The 23,027-nt window shown below is 38.2% G+C and overlaps 1 protein-coding gene across 3 annotated transcripts in view; it reads left to right on the top strand.

Moving 5' to 3' along the window:
* The window catches only part of PARP8 (poly(ADP-ribose) polymerase family member 8), a 116,992-nt gene that overhangs the window by 24,970 nt on the left and 68,995 nt on the right, over positions 1-23,027 (top strand). Inside the window, exon 1 of one of the 3 annotated variants that reach the window (XM_085212544.1) lies at positions 1,015-1,197. The exons of the other annotated variants lie outside the window; for them this stretch is intronic. Within the exon in view, the coding sequence (XP_085068670.1) occupies positions 1,097-1,197 (101 nt within the window). The 5' untranslated portion in view covers positions 1,015-1,096. Of the gene's footprint in view, positions 1-1,014; positions 1,198-23,027 lie in introns of those variants that run through there. 3 annotated transcript variants of the gene reach the window in all.

Here is a 23,027-nt window from a genome sequence, read left to right on the forward strand (position 1 = left end):
AGCTTGTTGAAGAAAACTGGATGTATTCAAAACAGCTGTTTTTCATTTATTCTGCTCACCTGGAAAGGTTTTCAGCCATTGAAAAAGTGGCAGCCGTTAACCTGGCATCTCATAAGGGAATGTTTGAGTTCTCTTTCGAGCCATCTGTTCTTATTAAAAGACAATACTATAAATTAAGGAACTCAGTGTTCCCCAGTTTTATCTAACAATCTCATTTGTTAGCTGGCTGTTCTATCGTAAAAGCTTACAATGTTGTTTGATAGGTTGTACACTCAAATGTGAGGGAGGTAGAAAAATGAGCTTGTGAAGTTGCCCTGGACTTTGTTCCACTTATGTTACACAGAATTATGCTAGTAAAATCTGTATCTGAAAAATCTACTGTAGCGATTAATGGGATGGCTTTTTTTATGCCAATTGAAAAAAAAGAAGGAGGTATTAAAATGAATTTAAGGCAAATTCACGTATATACTTGTGTGTGTGTGTGTGTATATATATACACACATACACTTATGAGTACTTTGTATTTCACCTAGTTGGTTTTCTGACCCTGATGGAGAGTCTGAATACATGGCATTTTGACATTTCTCAAAAATGAGTGTAAACTTTTTATAACCCAGAAGCTAAAAAAAAATAAAAATTCCACCATTATTTTTTCACTGGTTATGTATTTCATACTTGCACCCAATATTCTGTATGACAAAATAATGCTTGTGTTTATATTTACAGGCTTCTACTTGGCATATTAAAAACTGGACTATTCCCCGGCATAAGCTTGTTCTGTGTGTTTCGTTAGAGCCACGTCAGTGTGTGAGCTGTAGGCTGGGCCCTTAGCCAGGATTAATTTCATACATGTACTTCTTTGTGCAAAGGCCTTGCCTTCATTTCTCAGTGTGTATCAGATTTCTTGACACTGACTCAGATACACCCCACTTAACTTTAGGTACTTACCTGGAATGGTGTTTCATCTGTTAACAGATGGAATTGCAGATAAGTCTTTCACGCATTAATACAGCATCCTATTCCTTCTTACATTTACTCTGTTTTTGCCTTCTGGCTTTGAACCTTTTTTGTATGATGTTTGATGTGTGAAGGGTGAATGATCAAAATAAGCTGTTTTTCTTTATGCATTTGCTCTTCAGCTGTTCTGTTTTCCTCAGGGGAAAAATCTGTTTCCTGCATTTCAGAGAAAGCAAGAAGGTATGAATCTCTCTTTTTGTATGAGCTTTCTAGATTCCTGTATTAAATCAATAGGTTCTATTCCCTTTGAAATCCCTGATTTCTGGACTATTTACTGGAGTTGGACCATTGGACCAAGCATGCTGTATTAATGTTATGTATAAGTGTTGCAATCCTGTAGCTTTTCTTTCAATTCTGCGTTGTTGTGTAATGAAGATAATTTAGCACTGTTGACATAGCATATACTTGTGTTTGAGTTGTGTCAATATGTTTCCATGGGTGGAAAGATTCATTAGGAAAGGAATTTTAATAACGCATGCAGAAGGTAGGGGTTCTGCTAATGAACAGGCTCCAAAGCAACCAAAACAATAATTCAGCTAGGATCCATTTCAGTGTATTTGTAAGGAGGCAAAATGTGAAATAGTTATTTGGAACTCTAGAAGGATCATATTAAATGGTCTTAATAGCTTTACACTTTTATAATTTAGTCATCATGGGGTCAGTGGGATTTGGGTTTTGTGCCTTATTTCCTTACTTGACCAATATAGCCTATGTGGCAAGTGTCAAGGGAATAATAAAAATACCTTTTACACCCTCAGGTTGTGGAGAATTTCCTATGATTGCACTAGTATTATTATTATTATTTTCTATTATTTATTACATTTGCCTCGTAGATGACAGTTGCTAATTCTGTGCTGTAATGTAAATGGAAGAAAGAAGGGGAATATTAATTTATTAAAGAAGTTTGTGTATTCTCTAATGAGGCTTATGCATCTCATCCCCTTTAGTGCTTTTGAGTAAATGCGCTATAATACTTGGAAGTATAGCTCAGGGAGAATTTTAATTGTGAAGTGCAATTTTCAGCTGAAGTTTGTTTTTCTCTCCCACCAAGGGGCAAAAAAAAATGTCCCTGGTGGAAGTGGTGCTGGGAACCATTTTAGGAGGCTGAAAAAACAGGAGAGAAAGTGTTTCAAAGCTTATGTGAAACTTGCTTCTCTGTTTGTATTCTCTGTCATGTATTGAGAACTCAAGGAGGATTGGTCATAGTTGCACATCAGTTTTTATTATGGGAATAATAAAATACTCACTGGGAATACTGACTGAAAGCTACTGGGGCATTGGAACAAGAGGCTCTTCAAGGTCTCTACCAACCCAAGCTATTCTATACTTTTATCACACTTATTTCACCACTTAGTCTCTTAGTATTTACCTGTGGATTTCTGTGTGAGTTTGAGAAGTCATCTTGATGCCTCCTACCAGTGAACAGGAGTTATCTCACTGCTGAGTTTTCTGATTGTTACTATCCGGTGCTCTGTCCTGGTAGGCATGAAAATAATTGGAAAGTCTGTGTCAGTCATCTGTGCTACACATATGGGCAAACCTACATTAATGTCAGAAAGGTCACATTGTCCTCTGCGTTATGTATTTGCAAAGCCCTGGTGTGGACATTCCCTCCAAGCTTATATGCTGCAGTTTTAATCAAATTTTGTTGTGTGTTTTTGTGTGTCTGTGGTATGAAATCATAAAACTGTGAAATGAGACTGTAGATTTGCTTGTGTAAGCATTCTCTTTATATATATCTGTGAAGGGCACAGGGGACAGGGCTCTTTCTTGAGATATCAGATGTTAATGTTGTACAAGTAATTAATTCAAGCTGTTCATAATTAAGTTCAGTTAGGGGTTTTTCTTAATAAATGATCTGATTGTAGAAGTTTGCAAACATCGCAGCTTAGATACTGGCCTCATATTATTTCCTTATTGTATTGTTGGCAAAGAAACTGCAAAACAAATGGGCATTGCTGTTCCTTGTGACCCCTGAGCTTTTCCTGCATTCTTTGTGCTTGTGTTATCTGGCAGCGCAAAGCAAACTCCTTGCTACAACTTGAGACATTTTGTACGTTGGCTCTCATGAGCCAATGCTTCTGTTTTCCCTCAGGAGTTTCTTTTATTATCTCTTTGCAATGAAATGTGTGTTTAGTTGGTTGGGTACTTGCCATGAGTGGTAGACCAAGCCCATGAGGTTCTGCTGCTGTGTTAAATATGGGATACTTACCCTGTTCAGACCACAGAAGACATGAAATTCCTCAGCTACAATTTTCAAGGTGATCTGAGGCCATACAAAAAATTTTACTTGAAAGATACTGAGCATTTTTATTGAAAACTCATCTGTAGGAAACATATACTTCATGTTGAATTTTTTGGTTTAGTAAAGACATAATTTTTGGTGTTTATATAAATAATGAAGAGTTTTTAAACCATTTGTGTTTAACATAATGAATTGTAGCCCTTTTAGAACTCTCTGTGGACCAAGAAAGTAGAAATGGATGTGAAGAAAAGGAAAAAAATGCAGAGCATAATTTAGATGGAGGCAAATTAGAGCTGAATGTAGCGTTACATATATATTGGTCAAATGAGAGAGCACTACCTCTGATAAATGACAAATGAGAACTAGTTTCAACAGAGACAGTTGAGGTACTCAATAAGTTCTTTGCTTCAGTATTCAGTGGCAGTCAGTCAGGCTTCCCATGCATCTCATGTCTCTGAATCTCTAGGCAGTGGTCAGGAGAGCAAAATTGCTCCTACTGTAGGAGCAGAACTAGCCTGAGACTGGCCTTATGAGACTGAATGTGAACAAGTGAGATCACATGCATGCCAGGGTCCTGAAAGAACTATCTGATGTAGTTGCCAAACCACTCTCCATCATATTTAAAAAGTCATGGTTGTCAGGCGAAGTGCCTGGTGACCAGAGAAAGGAAAACATCACTCCAACTTTTAAGAAAGGGAGATCTGGGGAAGTACAAGCCTATATGCTGACCACTGTGCCTAGGAAGATCACAGAACAGATTTTCCTGGAAGCTGTTTTAAGGCACGTGTAAGACGTAGAGGTGGTTCTGAGACAGCTGGAATGGCTTGACCAATGGGAGAACATTGCCTGGTCAGTCTTGTGGCCTTCTATGTTGGAGTGATGACACTGGCAGACAAAAAAAGTTATGTGATCAGTGGTGCAGAGTCTAGTTGGAGGCTAGTGGTGTTCCCCAGTGGTCAGTACTGGGTCTCGTCTTCTTCAGCATCTTCATCTGTGACGTGGATGGAGGAACAGAATGCACTCTTAGCAAGTTTGCCAATAATACAAAGCTCGGAGAAATGTCAGACACACCAGGAGTCTGTGCTGCCACTGAGAGAGACCTGGACAGGCTGGAGAGTTGGGCAGAGAAGAGCTTTATGAGGTTGAGCAAGGGCCACATGCATCAGTACAGGTTATACAGGTTACAGGATGATCTGCTGGAAAAGAGCTCTGCGGAGAAGGACCTTGGAGCCCTGGTGGACAACAGGTGTGCCCTTGTGGCCAATTGGTATCCTGAGCTGCACGAAAAAGAGTGTGTCCAGCAAGTCAAAGGATATGATCCTCCCCCCTCTACTCTACCATCTTAAGGCCACATCTGAAGTACCGTGTCTAGTTCTGGGTCCCTCAGTCCAAGAAAGACAAGGAACTTCTAAGAAACAGTTCAGCAGAGGACCACAAAGATGACCAGGAACCTGGAGCATCTCCATTCTGAGGGGCCTGGGACTATTCTGCCTGGAGAGGCTGAGAAGGGATCTTATAAGTGCTTATAAATATCTAATGTCCAGAAGTCAAGTGGATGGAGTCAGGCTCTTTTCAGCTTTTCAGTGGTGTCCAGCAATAAGAGAAGTAGCAGTGAGCACAAACTGGAACACAGGAAGTTCCATACAAAATTTGAGTAAGTATTTCTTTACTTTGAGGGTGACAGAGCACTAGAACAAACTGACCAGAGTGATTTTGTAAGTCTTCTTCTCTGGAGATACTCAAAACTTGCCTGTATGCTTTCCTGCACAGCCTACTGTATAGATTATAATAGGTGATCTCTAGAGGTCCCTTCCAACCCCTACTGATTCTGTGTGATTCTGTAACTGATGTTATTTACCTGAACTTGTTTAAGGCTTTTGATGTGGTCCCGTACCGCATCCTCATCTCTAGATTGGAAAGATATGGATTTCAAGAGTGGACTATTTGGTGGATAAAGAATTGATTGGATAGTTACAGCCAGAGGGTTGTGGTGAATGGAAAGGATGTCATTCACAGGGAGCTGGACAGGCTTGGCTCACAGAAACCTGGTTCAAGGAGGCCAAGTGCAAGGTGTTGCACTTGGGACAAGGTAATCCTAGATATTTATACAAACTGGGAGAAGATCTCATTTAGAGCAACCTTGTGGAGAAGGGTTTGGGGATCTTGATGAACAAAAAGCTGGGAATGAACTAGCACTGTGCACTTGCAGCCTGGAAGGCCTACAGTACTCTGGGCTCCATGAAAAGGGGGATGGATAGCAAGGCAAAGTAGACAGTTGTCCCGTCTGTTCTGTCCTTTTAAGACTGCTTCTGGAGTACTACATCCAGGCCTGGTGCCCATAGCAGAGAAAAGACGTGGGGCTGTTGGAATGGGTCCAGAGAATGGCTATGAAAATGAACAAAGAGCTGAAGCACCTCTTCTCTGAAGATAGGCTGGAGGAGCTGGGCTTGTTCAGACTTCAGATCTTTAAAATATCTTCCAAGCCAAGCTATTATATAATTATATGATTCTATGAAACTGGGGAAGAAAAGTCTCATAGAGTTTAGAGACAATGGAGGCATTGAGTACCTCCATAAATAAGAATGATTTTTTTTTTTGTCTGTATTAAGTAATTAGGAAGTAGAACAAAGAGAGGTGAAGGTTATCCTTTCATACTTTTGAGCCAGTATAACCTGAAATGCAGGAACCCTTACTGGTAATCTTTTAAATAATTTATTTCAAAAATAGTTGTAGAGTTTAAAATTGTAAAGACATAAGTTGCTTCAAACAACAGATACAAAGACCCCAAAGCACTATTTGATAGAGCAAATTCTAAGCTACAAAACATTATTTTTCAACATAGTCACCACCACCAGTCATGAACAAGAGTGTGCATGCCATGCCTGTCAAAATCTGCATCAGCAGAGGTTACCTTCTGTCATCACTGATGCTGTCACCACTACTGAAACACTTTACCCACTACTTTGCTGTCTTAACATCCACTGTTTGGTCTCCATAAATGTTCATCAAATGTCAATTAATGTCAATAGATGCAATTTTTTTTCACATGGAGGAATTCAGTGATGCACCTTTACTCCATAGGCACTTCCAAATCAGACCCTGTTGTGTCAGACCACCTCTCTGCTGCCATCTGTCTCATGGCATCAAAATAGGATATTGGTGGAGAGGTTCAGATGCTACAACATCTGCCTCTGATGTTAGAGGCCAACATAATAAAATAGGAGGCATTACTCCTATATTTTAATAAAAACTTTGCTTAGCTTTCCAATGAACCTGCAGGCCTCTACTTCCATGGGCAACAATGTTCTGCTAGTGTTATTTTTCTTTTTTCTTTTTTTTTTTTTTTTTGAAATCTAGATTTTAGAAACTATTATAATAAATGCAACCAGATTTGTGTGTGTGTGTGTGTGCTGAAAAATAATATCATACACATTTTTATCTCATAAATTTTCCTGAATTGTTGTTACATAGATAGGGATAGCGAGATAGGGAAGCAAGTTGTCATGTGTCATGAATAACATTTTTTCAGGCTGCTTAGCCCTAACAATTAGATTAGGTGAGATTGTGGAGAACAAGAGTTCTTCCTTTCTGCTGGTGGTGTTAGAGCCTTGTGTCTCCTGGCATACCTCTGCTGATATTCTTCTCAGACAGCCAAGGGTTGCAGTTTATCCAAACAAGATTATTTGGTCTGGGGAAATGGGAGGAGGTGCGGAGTTGTTTTTTTTTATTTGTTTGTTTTGTGTTTTTGTTGGCTTATTTTTAAATAAAAATCTCTGAGACCTCTGTGGGGTTGTTTCCATACTTGCCGTTGACTTCTATTTTTATTCCAGTGCCTTTATTTCCTTTCCATTTCTCATATTGATTACTGTGAAATATGAGTATAGGGATTTCTGCCAGATTCTGATCTCAGCATACCTAAATGAAGTGCTGAGGGTGAAAAGTTTATCTCGCTGTGAAGAAGTTAGCATGCTATCATGGGAAGTACAAGATTGTCATCTAGATCAGCCTGAAAGCAAGGGAAAGAGAAATAAACCATCCCCTGTTCCTGTTTGTGTTAGGTTATGGGTGTGAATGAATTGAGATCAGCATTTGCAGGTCTTTCATGTTTTGCCTAAGGGCTTTGTTCTGACCTGTGCTTAATGAAGCATAATACAATGCCTTGAAAGGCAGATGAATTTTTAGCCCTGTGAGGATAATTCTTGTATTCTTCACTTATATATTGCTTTGGAGGTTCACTGCTAAGGAAAGATTTGATAAGCCTGAGGATATCTTAAATGAATTATGACTACTCGTGACTAGGAATTTGGATCTTGATTGAAGAGATTATTCTTGGATAATGGTCCTGTGAAACGTGGGCACTCTCATGTTTTCAGGAAAAAACGTTCTCTCTTGTTTTGGCAGATGATCTTCTGTGTTCAGATGGTACTTCTGTAGCACAGACTCAGATAGGGCCAACATACAGCCCACATTTATGACCATAAGCTTACGCAGAAAATGTGCTGCTATATCCCTAATCCTGGTAGATGTGTTTACGATATTTTCTTCACTCAGCTCAATATAGAGTTGTAGCTCCTACTAGATTTTCTTGACCTAGCCCCTGCATATGTCAAGATTTCAGAAGTGAAAAGGTTCCCCAGGAGAAACAACTGCATATATATGACAGCTGTCAGATCTTTAACTGTCTGCATGAGCAGGTTTCAAGAAAAACTATCTTGTGTTTGAGTTCAAAAGGCAGTGAGTAGAAAACCACTGTGCTTCATAGCTCAGTTTTGGTGGTGTTTTCTTTTTCTTCATGGTATGGTACAAGTGTTAGTGAATCTATGTGGTGTTACCCACTCCTGGATTGGAGGTAAAAAGTGCCTGCGTTAATGTCCTTATTCTCATATTAAATAAATAAATCTACAGATGTTTCTTTGGGACTGACTTGATCAATGAAGAGTGATAATAGACATCTTCAAATCTGCTCTCAGATAAACTGCTGTTGGTTTGAGGATTTTATACTCACAGGTGACTGATTATTCTTCCTGTGCCTCTAGGGCTGCTCATACTAATGCTCTCTGAAAGCACAGTGCTTTTGAGTGTAGCTGTGGTTGCTTGTGAGAACTTTTGTGTGTCTGATAGCACCTGTCCTTCTTTGTGTGAGTAAACTTTGATCTTTTCCCCTTTATAAATGTACAATCAAAGCAAGATTGTACTATCTCAGATAAAGATCTATGAAGCATGTCAAATATTTGTTATTAGGCAGGTTAAACTGGGCACCTGCATTTTTTAACAGACTATGTGCCTGGTGCTATGCAATGTTTAAACCTGCAAATTTTCTAGATAAATAAGTTTATCTAGAAAATAGGAAAAGTACATGGGAAGCAATCCTTGTCACAGGCAACCCTGTATTGTAATGGCTTTTACAACACAGCAAAATGTTAAACAAAATGGTCTTAGCAAGGGACACCTAAGTTTTAACTAACACACATTGATATTTCACTGAAAACAGAATCACCTTCTGTCTTAAGCTAAGAACAACACAGCTCTTTATTTACCTTTATTTACAACACGTAGGGCCTGTCAGGACAATCTGTGTTTCATTTTTCTCATGTATATAGAGTGTTCCTTGGCCTCTTTCCCCATGCAGAAACATTTTCTCTCAGTTTTCCTACATTACTAATCTCAGTAGCAATGCATTTTCTCCTTCAGCGATGTGACCAAAGTGTGCTGGCTTCTCTCTAACGTAGGTTTGGTCTCTTTCCTTCTTAGCAGACAGGGAGGCACATGAAGATAAAGGGAAGTGTGGATATCCATAAAGGAAAGTGTTTATATCCAGTGCCTGGGAGGCAGAAGGGCTCTTCAGCTTGCAAAAGACGTGTGGTTGGGAACCCTATCTCTCTGCTGGAAGTATTTAAGGCAGTGTCAGGTACCAGAGGGCAGAAGGTGCCCACTCCTACTTGATACTTGATCATACCTTTCTGATCCTGGTTGAGACTAGTTCTTCAATCCTACTTCTCAAAAAAACCTTCTCATTTTCTCTCAGCCCACTGGAGTTTTGTTACCAACATTCCAAGATGCATTCAATGCTGTTGCTGGGAAAGACTCAGTATGCCCATGCTGCTGAGAAACCGTGAGTCAGCTTACTCAAGGGAGGGAGAAGGAGGCAAGGAAATCTCTTTTTTATGATGTCTTCCCACGCTTCCTGGTATTTCTGTTTCAGGCACACTGACTCCAGAAGCTGTGGGCTATGTTTTGCCCAGCTTCTGATTGTGTGAAAATTGTTTTGCCCATATGAGGATGCCGGGATCACCTCCTTCTCCTGATACTAGGTGTCAATATCTGAGATGCCTTTCTCCATCTATAACAAAAAAAGGATGTTATTATCTACACTTTAAATGTATTGCAACAGAGAGGTGCTGGGACAGGAGGCTGAAATCCTTAGCTGATGTCAGCTGAATGCAGCTGTGTTATAGGGACTTTTCAGGCTATGTTTAATCAGAGAGACTAGTGTATAGAGTCTAACAGTTTGGGATAAATCAATTTAAATTCATAGGAATTTTGGTCCTTAATTAAAGCATAACTAGACTGACAATGCTAAAAATGAGTAAGTTATGTTTTTGCAAATGTTGCACCATTTATTTTGAGCATTTAATACAATAAAAAAATCACTTTTACGTCTGTATTCAGAAGGTCTAATTCTGAGTGCAAGCATAAGAGTACTGAAATGATTTGAATATATTAAGCATTTTGATAAAAGTGATTACAGGAGGGGCAAAAAAATAGCGATGTTCACTTGCTGAAAAAATCTTGTAAGTGCTTCATTTCTATTTCATGATAGAATTTAGAACTGCTACAATAGTTACAGAAGGAAAGAAATAGAATTGTTTCAGCTCTGTTCTTACACCCACAGATGTTCTTTAGTGTGGAAAATGAGTCATCAAGAAAAGATATTTTTACTTTGCAACAGACATTAGAGAAATGTTGATCTTCAAACAAAGCATGTATCAATTGATTTCCCAGTCGAAAGGTTTGATCCTGCTTGCATTTCCTTATACAAATCTTTCTTTGATACTGAGAAGTCATAGCCAGAAGTTACCAACTTGAGCTGCCCAGAATTGAAAAACAGTTCGTATGTAGTTCCCCCTTTGATAGTTTTATGGCATGACTTCTGTGAGAGATCTGGTGAGTTGTCTGAATCTCTGAGTTTGGAAGAATGTGGGGCAGAACATTAGCAGAGATTAATTGTCCTGGACTCTTTTGAAACCGTGGCAGCATGGTGTGGCTGCTGGCATGGAGTTCATTTGCCATTTCTGCTTCTGCATGTAGTTAGGTTGCACCAGAGGTGGTTCAGGTTGGATATTAAGAAAAATTTCTTTGCAGAAAAATTTGAAACTGGCTGTTCAGGGAAGTGGTGAGTCACCATCCCTGTGGATTTTCAAGGAAAGGGCAGACGTCACACTGAATGACATGGTTTAGTGATATTGTGGTGATGAGTTGATGGTTGGACTGGATGATCTTAGTGGTCTTTCCAACCTTAATGATCCTATGATTCTGTGCTCTGCTGGATGCAGCCATGAATGTTAGTTGCTTTATGAGGTGAGACTTTGACATAACTCAACTTCACAGAGTTTTAGTAGAGTTTCCTGTTACAGGTAAAAATTTAAGTAAAGAACTGATTTGAAAGCTATCTTCTTGGTTTGAGAATACTACCAACCAGGAATGGAGAGTTACTGCTGTTTACCATCTGAGAATGCAGCCATTAATTTATTTTTAATTTGTATCTTGTTTGGAATTAAAAGGCCTCACTTTAATATGTAATAAGCATAAACTTTTCATCTGTAGTTTTCAAAGCATTTTGCAAAGAGGAACAGGAAGCATTATCATCAAAGCCACATAAAAGAGTTTGCTTGTCACCAGGTGCAAAGCTCAGAATTCATCATTTTTACTGGACCACACCTTTGTCATTATAACTTTTGAAAGATACTGATGTCTAAACTCAATATAAGGGTGCAAACCTACAACCACAAGCTGAAGTTCATCACTCCAGACTTGTTCTCAGGCAAGATAACATGGTTTTTAGTTAACATATTTCCCCAGTCAAAATGCAGAGCTTTTATTAGAGATTCTATAGCATTAACACGTCTGTTTGTCAGTATTTACTCTGATATCACACGTTTGCACAGATAGAACATCTGGAAAACTTTCTGCATTGTTCCATTATAATTGACCTCTGCAAGTTTGTGAGGATTCTTCTTAGAATATCTTTAACCATACTTGAGTAGACATATAGTTCTTCCTATACAGAAATCAGATAGGGTGTTTACAATTATTTATGCAAATCCTGCATGAAGATGGTATCTGCTAGGAACTGCTGACTGTGGTTGCATGCCAGAAGGAGGTTGTCACAGCTCCATGTCCTCCAGTTCAGCTGGTAGTGAGGCTGAGCATGTATTCACAGTAGACTAAACAGACTGAGCATTCACACTTAGCCTGGAAGTACAAATGGCCTAATCCTGTCCCCCTCTGGCAAATAAGAATGAAGGTCTGTTAGTGGGAAGTGCCTATGCCGTGGGTCCTCCAGTGACTGAACACAGAACTTAGAGGTCCTGTGTCCCTGGTCCCTCTCTAGTTGCTGCACCCAGTCCCTTGCACATACACAGAACAGAGTCCCTCATTCAAGGAAAGAGCTAGAAATAGCTCCCTAAGAAGTCAGACCAGCACACCCTGACCAGGCCCAGCGCAGGGCTAGGAAAGTATACTGTCCAACAGAACTAATATTTCCCTTTTTCATTCTGTTTTTCCATGCATATTCCCCCAAACTACCTTTCCCCACTTTTTGTCCTTCCTCTAAACAACCCATCATAAATACTGGGTACTTCCAAAGTTCACTTTCCCAACATCCCACAATGTGTTCTAGGTCCCCTGACCGTACCCCTTATGTGAGGAGCTTCCCCCTTTTGTCCCAGGTTGGATGCCATCCTCAACCTATGGGACTGAAGGCTCCCTTGGGTTTCCCTTGCTCTGACCCACGCTGCAGGGATCCCTCTGCCTGCCTTCATGCTCCTCTGCTCCAGCATGTATTTGACGATGTTTGTCTCGACACCTAACAATAACTCCAGAGTGTATAGGAGTTCCAGTTTTCTTTATAGTTGAGTAAAATGTTCCTCTGCCAACTCCAGAGGCGTGCTTCTGCTGGCAGATCCAGCCAAAGGCCTTGTTATCACAGGCACCCATCATATGTAAATGCTGTGGAGATCTCTCTCAGCTGCTGCATTCTACTGAGTCATCGGGTTCTTTCCTGAGGGCTTTATCTGTCTATTAATAAACTGACTTGTATTACTTTCACTTGTGCCTAGGCAGACGTGAACTTCTTGAACTCTTTTCCTGCTTATTTTAATTAAATACAATTTGAGAACAAACTGAAATAATCCTTTTTCTCTTTTTTTTTTTTTTCCCCATATATATCTAAGCCTCTTAATGGCTTGTAAAACAAAGAGCCACTTGACTTTTATCTCTCATAATGGATGCTTACCTAATGAAACCTCTGCTTGCCTGATTCTTCGTGTAGCTTTTTAAATTCGTAGCAGCAATTCTCCTATGGAAATGAATGTATGAATATGAGAATTCCACTGGTTCTATTGGCATATTAATTTAGAAATGTAATCACAACACTTTCATATTCCTATCATCTTTTCAACTCCACACATTCCTTGGATTAAAACATTCTTGCCTTCAAACATCTCTTTCCCTGACCTCTCCTGAAAAAGGGGCTGGCAGGTTGTTTTCAGTTCTTAAAGAACTGAAGGTTCCTTTTTTATGCCTGTGGATTTGAAGGAAGAGGCTGTAAAAGGAGGAACAAGCAACCTTTGGCTTAGAATTTTGTTTTTCTGATGGTGTAAGAGGTCAGCAAAGAGACTGCATGGCCCTGAAAATAATAGGCTCCTAAACTAAACAATTCACATTCCTAGACTTATAATTGCCCAAATGAGCTGTTGGCTTTTGTTTTTTGTTCTTTTTGTTTGTTTGTTTGTTTTTGTTTTATTGATTGTTGCTTGTAGATTAAGGCTATAGGTTCTGCTTGCACAAATACTGTAAGGAAATCAAATACAGCTCTCTGAAAATACATTGTATAAGTTGCTGATGCCTATGTTTGCTTACTTTGTTAGACACATTTATAGTATGCTATTTCAATTCCGCTTCTTTCCTGACCTAATAAAGTAAATAGAGTACCTCAAGTGAAATTAGCTTCATTGCACACTTACTTAACAGTTGATCCAGTGTCCTGCTGGATCTTCTTTTTATTTTTAAAACAAATCTCATGAACAAAATGTAGTTATTTCTATACAGTTTCATTTATTTCTAATTACCATTTTTTGAGGCAAGTGGTTTTGATAGTAGGAAGATGTAGAACGCATTACACTGATGTTCATTAGGTTAGAATGATGTGGTGAATTCACAGAAGGTGAGGTACAACAAATTGCTTAAGAGACTGAATTTGAATTATAGTGATTTCTTATCAAAGAAGATTCATTAGTGCTGTGAAGTATATTGTGTGAGAGCAGTTTTATTTCCCAAGTTTAAAATAGAATAGCATTCAGCTGGTATTTCAAATGATCTGTAGTGCAAAGAAGGTTTTTAAAAATGTAACACTGAAGAGGAGTCAGTCAATGTGAAAGACTCATAACCGGCAGAGAACAGCAGTTTTGCTAGTGTTGAAGAACTTTACAAGAAAGAACGGCCTGCCAACCAGTGCATGCGTACAGAAGATCTCTTGTTACCTATCCCTGACTGTCTTTGTGAGCTGAAACATGTTGGTGTCCTTCATGTATGTTTCCTGCCTAAAAAACAAAAAAGTATCAATTGCTTTCCCACCAGAGCTTGATCCTAGCACTTCTGGTGGCACTCCCCCACTGCAGATGACCAGAGAGCAGGAAGTGTGCCTTCTGGTGGTCCAGCAAAGAGAGAAACTGGGGGAAGAAAAGGAGAAGGGCTTATTTCTGTTTTCTCCAACTGACAGTGTATTTTGCTGCTAAATAATATGGGAATTGAATTAGTCAGCGTTTAGTCATGTTTTTTCTTTGTCTTAAAAAACCTAGAGCTTGACATTTGTTTATGTTGCTAACTGTGGTGGTCTTGTTAAATGCTGTTAGTTAGTACTTGATCTGATTACGTCATGTAGGTAGCTGTTAGGTTAGATTTTCGTTTATGCCTCAAGGGCCCTATCCTGCAAGGTGCTAAGTAGCCTCTGTTTCCACAGACTGGGGAGCTGGGAACACAGCATGTCTTGGGAGGTGGCAGGTCCTCCTGAAACTGGATCGCATGCAGTCTAATGTAATTTAAAAACATGATGAAGCTTTTCAAATGCTTTGATTAATACATCATGAACTCTCCCACAGTAATAATTTCAATGCTTTAATATATCACTGAAAGTATTTCATTAAGCAGTAAAATACTGCTATATTTTTCAGAACCTCTGCTATACACGTCCTGATGTGAAAGGAGACTGTTATTTCCCCTTAATTTCTCTGGTGCAAATAAGTGCTACAGCTTTACTGTTCCATTTCACCCCAGGCAATAATTTTGAACAGTTATCCCACTTCTCTTGGGCTTAATGACGCTATCAGATGATGGAAAGTGAGTGACCTTTCAAAATGGAGTGAACCATAATCACTCTGCCTCTGGCCTTCTGGTTTGCTGTAGCACCTGATGAGGCTGTGGAAGATATTTATTGATCTAGGTACTCGTATGACTCACATCACTGATGTGTCTGGTGATAAACAATTGTATAAGCAGGTGAACAGTTTGATCTACATCTGCGGATAAATGTTTAGAGGGAATTTTTTTGAACATATTAAAATGCAGTTTAGCCACACACCTGGGGACCTGCATCTGTGTGATTCAAGGAAAGCTCCAACCCTCAAACTAAGAAGATACACCCAAGTGTTCATATTTACATTGTTTTATCTCTGTATTCTTTGAATCATAAGCAGTTCACTTACCCAGTGCTGTGCATGTCTTATATCATGACATGTCCGGGAAGACACTTTGCAAATTGGTTAAACTGGCCCAAATTTTAAGATGTACATGTTTGAATAAGACTTCTCTTTCTCTATATTTAGGTGCCTGAGAACAGTGGCTTCAGTAAGCAGGGTGACATTTGCAGCTGCATTGCTGCTTCCATTGCTGCTTTCTCTGCAGCCTAGTGCTCTGCTAGCTGTGCTCTTCAAGGCACTACAGGAGCATGTTAGCAAAGCAACAAGAAGGGAAGCATTTTTCTTTGGAGTTTGATCTTTTATCTTTTGATAAATTATTAAATTTTGCTGCTCACGTGATATTTTGTGATAATTTTCATCAATATTTGTATTTCTGCCTTTATTAAGGTGGAATTCAGATTAAGAGTTCTGCATTAGTGAAAAAGACTTACTGGTGGTTTTAATCTTACACTAGCAGAAGACTGAAGTTTCCTGACCATGGTTTTATTCTTCATTTTCTAGTCTTTGTGGAAATACTTCACAGACTGACTGATTACAGAATTTATAACTCAAAGATTGTTTCCAGTCTTCAGGACACTTTTCAGATTTTGATGGTAGTGGACTATGCTAAACGGTACAAACAGACCAGGGAGTAAAGAAGGGTGAAGTCAATACATTTTCTCTGTGTTTTTGTTTTGTTTTGTTTTGTTTTTTTTACTGTAGATTTGCTGATGAAGAAGATGAAGATGAAGGGTAAACTATTTTGAAGTTTGTGAGAGTTTTGCTTATTGAATTTCATGGGGCCAAGAGTGTTGTCTGTGTGAGAAAAGTGTGTAGCAATTTTGAGAGCCTTCACCTAAGTCATGTTTTATCAATTTCTCAAAGAATTTTACTGTCAGGCCTTGTAGAAAGTGTGTAGGTAGCCAATTCCCAGAATTTATCAACTCTTTGTATACCTAAATTAAATACTGAATTATCTAAAATAGTAGATATATACTGATGAGATTCTGAAGGGAACATAAATAGGTGTCAGCTCTGCACGAATTTTATTGCTTAATTATTTTTTAAATCTAGACTCATTTTCAAAACTGCAGATGATTTCCACTGATTTCTGTTAGTGAAGTAGAGGTTTAGCACACGCGAGAGGCAAACCAGTGTCTGAACACTTTGCACCTTTTAAGAATGTGTGCATTTTTCTTTCTCGGAGGCATGTGGCAAATCACAGCAACAGCACTGAGAATAGACCAGCCTCTTCCTTTGCAAAAATACAGGGACTTTCTAATCAGTGTTTCATCTGACATGTAATTAGTTCTTTGAGATGATGGAAATCTAATTAAGACCAGAGGAGGGATTTTTTGAATTACATCTTTACGAATTAGAATAGTATACAAAATCTACCTATGTGTTGTAGTGTACTAAAATTTGATTATTCTCTTTTGTTCTGTAGTTTACTAGGCATCTTCTATAGGGATATCTGCCAGATAATATTCATATGTGTTTGTGTATGGTATGAAATGTAATTTTGTTAGAGTAGTCATGTGTCTAGAAGTGTTCTGTGACCCAAATACAGTATGTATATTTAAGAATTATTCCATATTAGATGTGCTGATGCTAAATGATTAGATGAGTTGATGCTAAAAAAAAAAAAAAAAAAAAAGTGCAATATGCATTCTGTTGCATTGTCATGAAGAGTGCAAGTGAATTTCAAAAACAGCTAAAATTCAGATCCTTAGGCAGAAAAACTGCTTCAGAACTTAGATGATGCTGCCTCTTCAAATGTATAAAAAGTTCTCAAACTGAAATTCCCTGCTGCTGTTATTCTGCACACTACTGAAATAATGTACAGGCAGCATACTTTGATTTTTTTGTGAGTCACATTGAGAGTCATCAGTGTCATATTCAACCTAGAACTTTGTTCTCAGAGTTACTCTTGAGAAGACAAGTAACCTTCTACTCATTCAGAGCTCTTTGAAAATAGCAGTGGGAAATGCATTAGTTAGCATCCTTGCCAGTACAAAATTGTTCCATAAATTTTAGTTAAGCTCTTTATCCTGACTGACTTTAAATGGCTATGTGATTAGCTTGCCACCACTTCCCCAGGAAACTAATTCACTGTTTAATGGGGTTCACCATTTCTGATTTATGTTTGAGTTATACTTTTCTCTCTAATTTCACCTGAATATGGATTGTCATTTTCCCTTGGGCAATCATAAATATGATACTCATCTTCCTGTTTGCCTTCTGGAAAATATGTCTCAGTGACTATCGTATTTCCTACCACACTTGCTCATCGATTTGCCACAGTACATACCTAGCTGTCTGAAACAATTCACATTTTATTCCTTGGCAACCTGTTCAGCCAGTTTGGCAATTGTTTCTTGATGAATCCTGAACTCCCTCCCATTTGCTGACATCTTTCTAATGCTCAGGACAACCTGTACTCAGTGTTGTATTTGAAGGGTTATTTCACCTGTGTCCTCAAACTGAATCTGTCATATCAGAAAAGGAGAGGAAAAAAGGTTTTCTTTTTCCATTGTCATCTCATTGTGAATCCTCTGTTTTGTTTCTCGTTCATGAGTGCATACTCTTCATGAATGTGATATGGTGGCAGCGATGTCACAGGCATTCTTGACCACTTGACCACTCTCCTGATTCATACAGCTTCTTATTCTTGGGTCTATTAGGTTGATGTGGCAAAGCCTGCCTCTGGCCATAACACATCCTTGTGGGTCTGTGGTGCACAAATGCAATATTTCAGCAATACCAAGAACTTTTGGGGAATTTGTTTGTGGGGAAAGTAGGAATATTTTTGATTCCAACATGTATGACAAACAACTGCATATTATTATTGTGTTATCTCTTCCTTGCACAGTTGTTGTGGTTGTTGTGCACCTCACTAGATAAACAAGCTAACTGATTAGGGGGAGGTATAAGAATGTTGCCTGTGACATTCCTCCTTTGCTGAATGTTGTATGTAGAGGAACGGAGCTGCTCTCCTTGCTAGGGGCACAATGACATTAAACAATGAATGTGTTGACGATTTATAGATGCTTTATTTATGTATTTAATTATTATCAAGAAGCTGGATTATCTGTTAAAAATGCTGGCTCAAACTTCCTCTGACATGACTTCCTCACTTCTGTTGCTTGGGACATTGGTATACTGTACCTGTTCAGTCTGCAGTTTATCCTGTTTCTCTGCCATGAAATCACAGTAAATTCTTTTCTTGTCCCTTTCTTCTTGTTTTGGAAGATCTCAACACAGTGGCTTTGTAGAGGGGATGGAAAGGTTTCTTCTGTTCAGTTGATGTAAGTTGATAACTGAGTTAGTAGAATTACAGACAAAAGAATAAGCCTGAGAAAAGCCTTCCAGAAGGAACAGCGCAGACCAAAAGCTCAAGGCTTTGAGATAACTCCTGACTGATTCCAAAAAGAGCACACTATGTTGTTGCTTCTTACAGCAATGCTCCAAAAAGACAAGAAGTAAGATGAACAGTGGAAAAATTTGTTCTGCGGAACGAAACTCATTTGAATTGGAAAAAGCACAACAGTGAAAGTAAGGTGACCAAAGGCTATGATTTTATATGCTGAGTTTGATGTCCAAAGATTCTTTTGCATTCTGTATTCTGGGGAAGACTGAAATTGACTGGAAAACTTATGGGGAGGATTGAGAGAGAGAATGCAAGCCAGTGGGACCAGTGGAGAGAAAGAGCACAAAGGAGAGATTTAAAGAGATCAGTATCAATCTGGCTATGGCCAGACAGGGTGACTGCAAGAAAATACCAAAGACACTGTTTATGTATTCCTTCTTATATAGACCGATTGTGGACAATCTGACATTGAACATATAGTCATATTTTTGGGTAATTTTATGTAGAAAGCAAATCACAGAACCATAGAATCCTGAGAGTTGGAAAGGACCTCTGAGAGCTATCTAGTCCAATTCTCCTGCAATGAACAAGGACACCACAACTAGATCAGGTTGCCCAGGGCCTTATCCAGCCTCAAAACAATACATGGCACATGCTTTTTTATCTTTTTCCAAGTGTCCTTGGTAATCTTCATGTTTGCTGAAGTGGTGACTAATCCCATAGATTTCTGTGCATTTACTAGAAGTTATGCATTTTTTCACTGGAAGCTTTGCACAAGGGAAATGGTTAAGCTGCTGCCTTTTGTGTCCTCTTTATTTAAATAACATGCTAAATCAGGCAGCTCTTTATGAATAATGTTCACCATTTGATTCAGATATGCTTTGGTTGTATGAAAGGGTCAGTAATATAATTATTCTTAGTGACAAATGCAAATGTGTAGTAGATTTGATTCAGGACCACTTTTCCTCCATGTTGTCAATAAATGAAAGCAGTGCCATTTTTGATATATTGACATTGCCTGTATCTGTTTGAAATAGTTTTCATTTGTCATCAAAATGGTAAATTGGTAGATTTGCCTGAAACCTCTTATACATGATCACACGTGCATGTTCTCCAGCAACCAGAGGAAAAGATAACTCAGTCACATGTTATTCTTTCCCATATAACTGCAGATGTGCCGTAGGGAGATTTGATGCATAGTGAAAGGAGTGTAAGCACAAATCCAGTTCTTTGCTATCAGCTTGGCTCTATATAGCAGCAAGACTAGATGTGCCTGATGCTGGGTTGTCAATTATTGGATGGCAGGGGATGTGAAAACTCAAGGAAGTAATGTGTTTCAGAAGGAGATTTAAGGTGGCCTGTATATGTGAAAACAAATTGCTAGCATGCACACATGCACATTCAAAATGACTTAAAGAGTATTTAAAAAGTTGTTTGGAAGTCCATAGCATTTTTTTAATTTCAATCAGGAATCCTGAAAATAGCAGAGACCTAAAATGATTCACAGTCCAGTTGTATAGGAAGTTGCAAATGTAATGTAAATGTAAAAAATCACCATAACTTGTAGCCTGTGAAATAACTGGAAATTTTTAGCAAAACAATTTACTTCTCCTTTATAGAAACACCAGGAGTGCCAGTGGCCAGAAATTTTGTATTTTCTGTGCAACTTACCTGCAACCTTGTCATGTTCTAAGAACTCTGCTGGACTTCAGTGGGATTTAATTCCAAGTCCCCTTGCATAAAACAAAATAAATTTTATTATAATGAGAATATTCTTCCATAGCTGTGCTAAGTGGAACAGAACATCAACAACAACATTTTACTTTTTATCTTATTTATGGATATTTAATAATCTTTTTTAGATAATAATAATGATGGATTTTAGTAACTTATTTAATGGCATCAGTTTTTACTTCACTTTTGTTTTAAAAAAATATGTAAGTCTTCTGCTTATGTACTTATTTGACTGTTTGAATGAGTAAGATGCATGCATATTTATTTGTGTTTTTAAAAGCCTTATGCCGACTTTTATCTTCAGAAATATGGAAGTCACATGATTAAAACTTGCATGAGTCTTTCTGCTGTTCTATTTGAGGATGGGTGTAGCTTTGTTTTTAATATTTTATGCAACTGATTTTTTTTCACTTCTATTCATGTTTTTTGTCCCATTATTGGGACTACATTTTAGAGGTACCACGAATGAATGAAGTACAGTACTTGCTGATCTTGTATGTGCTAACAGTACTTACTTCACTCACAAATGTGATTTGCGATACATTAAGAGAATACACTGTATTACAAATACATGCTTATAACTATATCTTCAAAGTTTCACATGTATTTTAATTGAAGACACTGTAATTGACTAAATAGCATACCAACAAGAACAACTAGAACATTGCCATCATTTTATGTTTATTTCTGAGAATTGGCTTCAGTGGAACTATTCCTCTGCTTATAGGGTCCTAGTAGGATGGCCTCTTTCAATAGCTTTAGCATGGAAGAGCAGGATTGGTTGTTGTTGTTGTTTTGTTTGTTTTGCTTTTGGTTTTGGTTTTGTTGTGGTTTTTTTTTTTTTTTAATTCACTTGCTTGTAGTCAAAAAAACTAACATCATTTACTTTGGCTGTGACAATTCAATGCTGAGAGGGAATTTTGCTTTAAGTTTCTTTGGCCTAACCATAAGTCCATAGGCCTTTAGCTGTAGGCCTAACTATTACTATAGTTCTCATTTTACAGTTCCTTTTATTAAAAGGAGTAGTTAAATTTGCACTGATTTCAGCATAAAGCAAAATGATTGTATCCTATCTCTGATGTTGGAAAGTCTGTCTTTTGGCAGAGTCCGTTAAGCAGAACTGATTTTTGATGCAGAAAATTACTGCTTGTGACTGCTGGGTCTCTTTTGCTCTTATTTGCATGCGTGTCATCTTCATACAAATTGAAAGAAGAACTTTACATTGAATCCTTTTACAGCACTTTTAAGTTTTGGTTTTTAATTTTAATTCTCTTTAGAGAATTTGCCAACTCTAATAAGGCCAGCTATTAAAAAAAAAAAAAAAAAAGAAAAAATAAGAAAAAAAAAGTATTTTGTTTCTTCTTAAATATTCCAGATTCTCTCAGGCCAACCTAGTTTTTCAGTCAGTACCTGAATGCTTCATCTCAGACCAATTGCTAGAAAAAAAGAGTGACGTTTGTTTGTTTTAGAATTCATTTTGAACTGCTTTTCTTTCACTTGATCAAAAAGAGTGGTCAGAAGTAAAATTGTGGGAAGAGTCCGATTTCAGGGTCAAATTATGGTTTTGTGTAAAGAAGGGTAACAAAGCTCGTGAGAGGTCTGCAGCACAAGTCTTAAGAGGAGAGGCTGAAGGGTAACAAAACTTGTGAGAGGTCTGCAGCACAAGTCTTAAGAGGAGAGGCTGAAGGAGCTGGGATTGTTTAGTCTGGAGAAGAGGAGGCTGAGGGGAGAGCTTATCACTCCCTACAGTGACCTGAAAGAAGGTTGTAGCAATGTGGGTGTTGTCCACTTCTCCCAGATAACTAGGGACAGAACTACAGGTAGTGGCATTAAGTTGTGCCTGGAGAGGATCAGGTTGAATGTTAGAAAAAATTTCTTCTCAGAAAGAGTGGTGTGCTATTGGAACAGGCTGTCCAGGGAGGTGTCGGTCACTGATGCTGGAGATGTTTAAGAAACATGTGGATGTGGCACTTAGGGAGATGGTTCATTGGGCATGGTTATGATGGGCTGGTGGTCTTAGTAGTGTTTTCCAACCTTAATGATTCTATGATTCTGTTATTCTGTAAGTAGAAAAGGAGACTAAAGGGCACAAAAGTAATAGAAATCCACAGAAAGATTTGGAAGCATTTTCAAAGATTAGGAAATGAAGCAAGATGAGAGTGGACATTTGTGAAATGTTGTTCTTCTGTTACATGTCATGTGTAGATACTGAAGATAAGTTAAAAAAAAAAAAGAGTAATTATAACCAGAAATTGGTAAAAAATTACAATTTCTGTTGCATCTGTTGGACTTTGTTCATCTTCCTTCCTATTGCTTCATCCAGAGTGGAAAGTGAAAACATCACATTTGTGTCATGATGAATTTTCACAAATATTATATAGGATCTCAACCCAAAATTTTCACCAGTACAATTTTATTTTCCTTGAAAGTATTTCACTAACCTTTCTTTCAGCTTGCAAACTTGTTGTTCAGAAGGTATATAATCAATCCAAAGCAGTATTTAGTCTTCTGTATTAGTTCGTAACTTACTTTGCTGAGTCTTAGTACTGCTTTTCTTGTACAGAGCTTTGCGCATCCTCTTCTTCCATTACTTCACTGATGAACTAGATTGTAGATTTTGACTATCAAAAGAAAAAGTAACCTATGAGTTCTGTAGCTCTTGATGCATAAAGATGAAGAAAGTCTTATTTACTCTTCTTATGTTTTG

Source organism: Meleagris gallopavo, chromosome Z (assembly GCF_905368555.1).
Source record: "Meleagris gallopavo chromosome Z, MGAL_WU_HG_1.1, whole genome shotgun sequence".
Classification (NCBI taxonomy): Eukaryota; Metazoa; Chordata; class Aves; order Galliformes; family Phasianidae; genus Meleagris; species Meleagris gallopavo.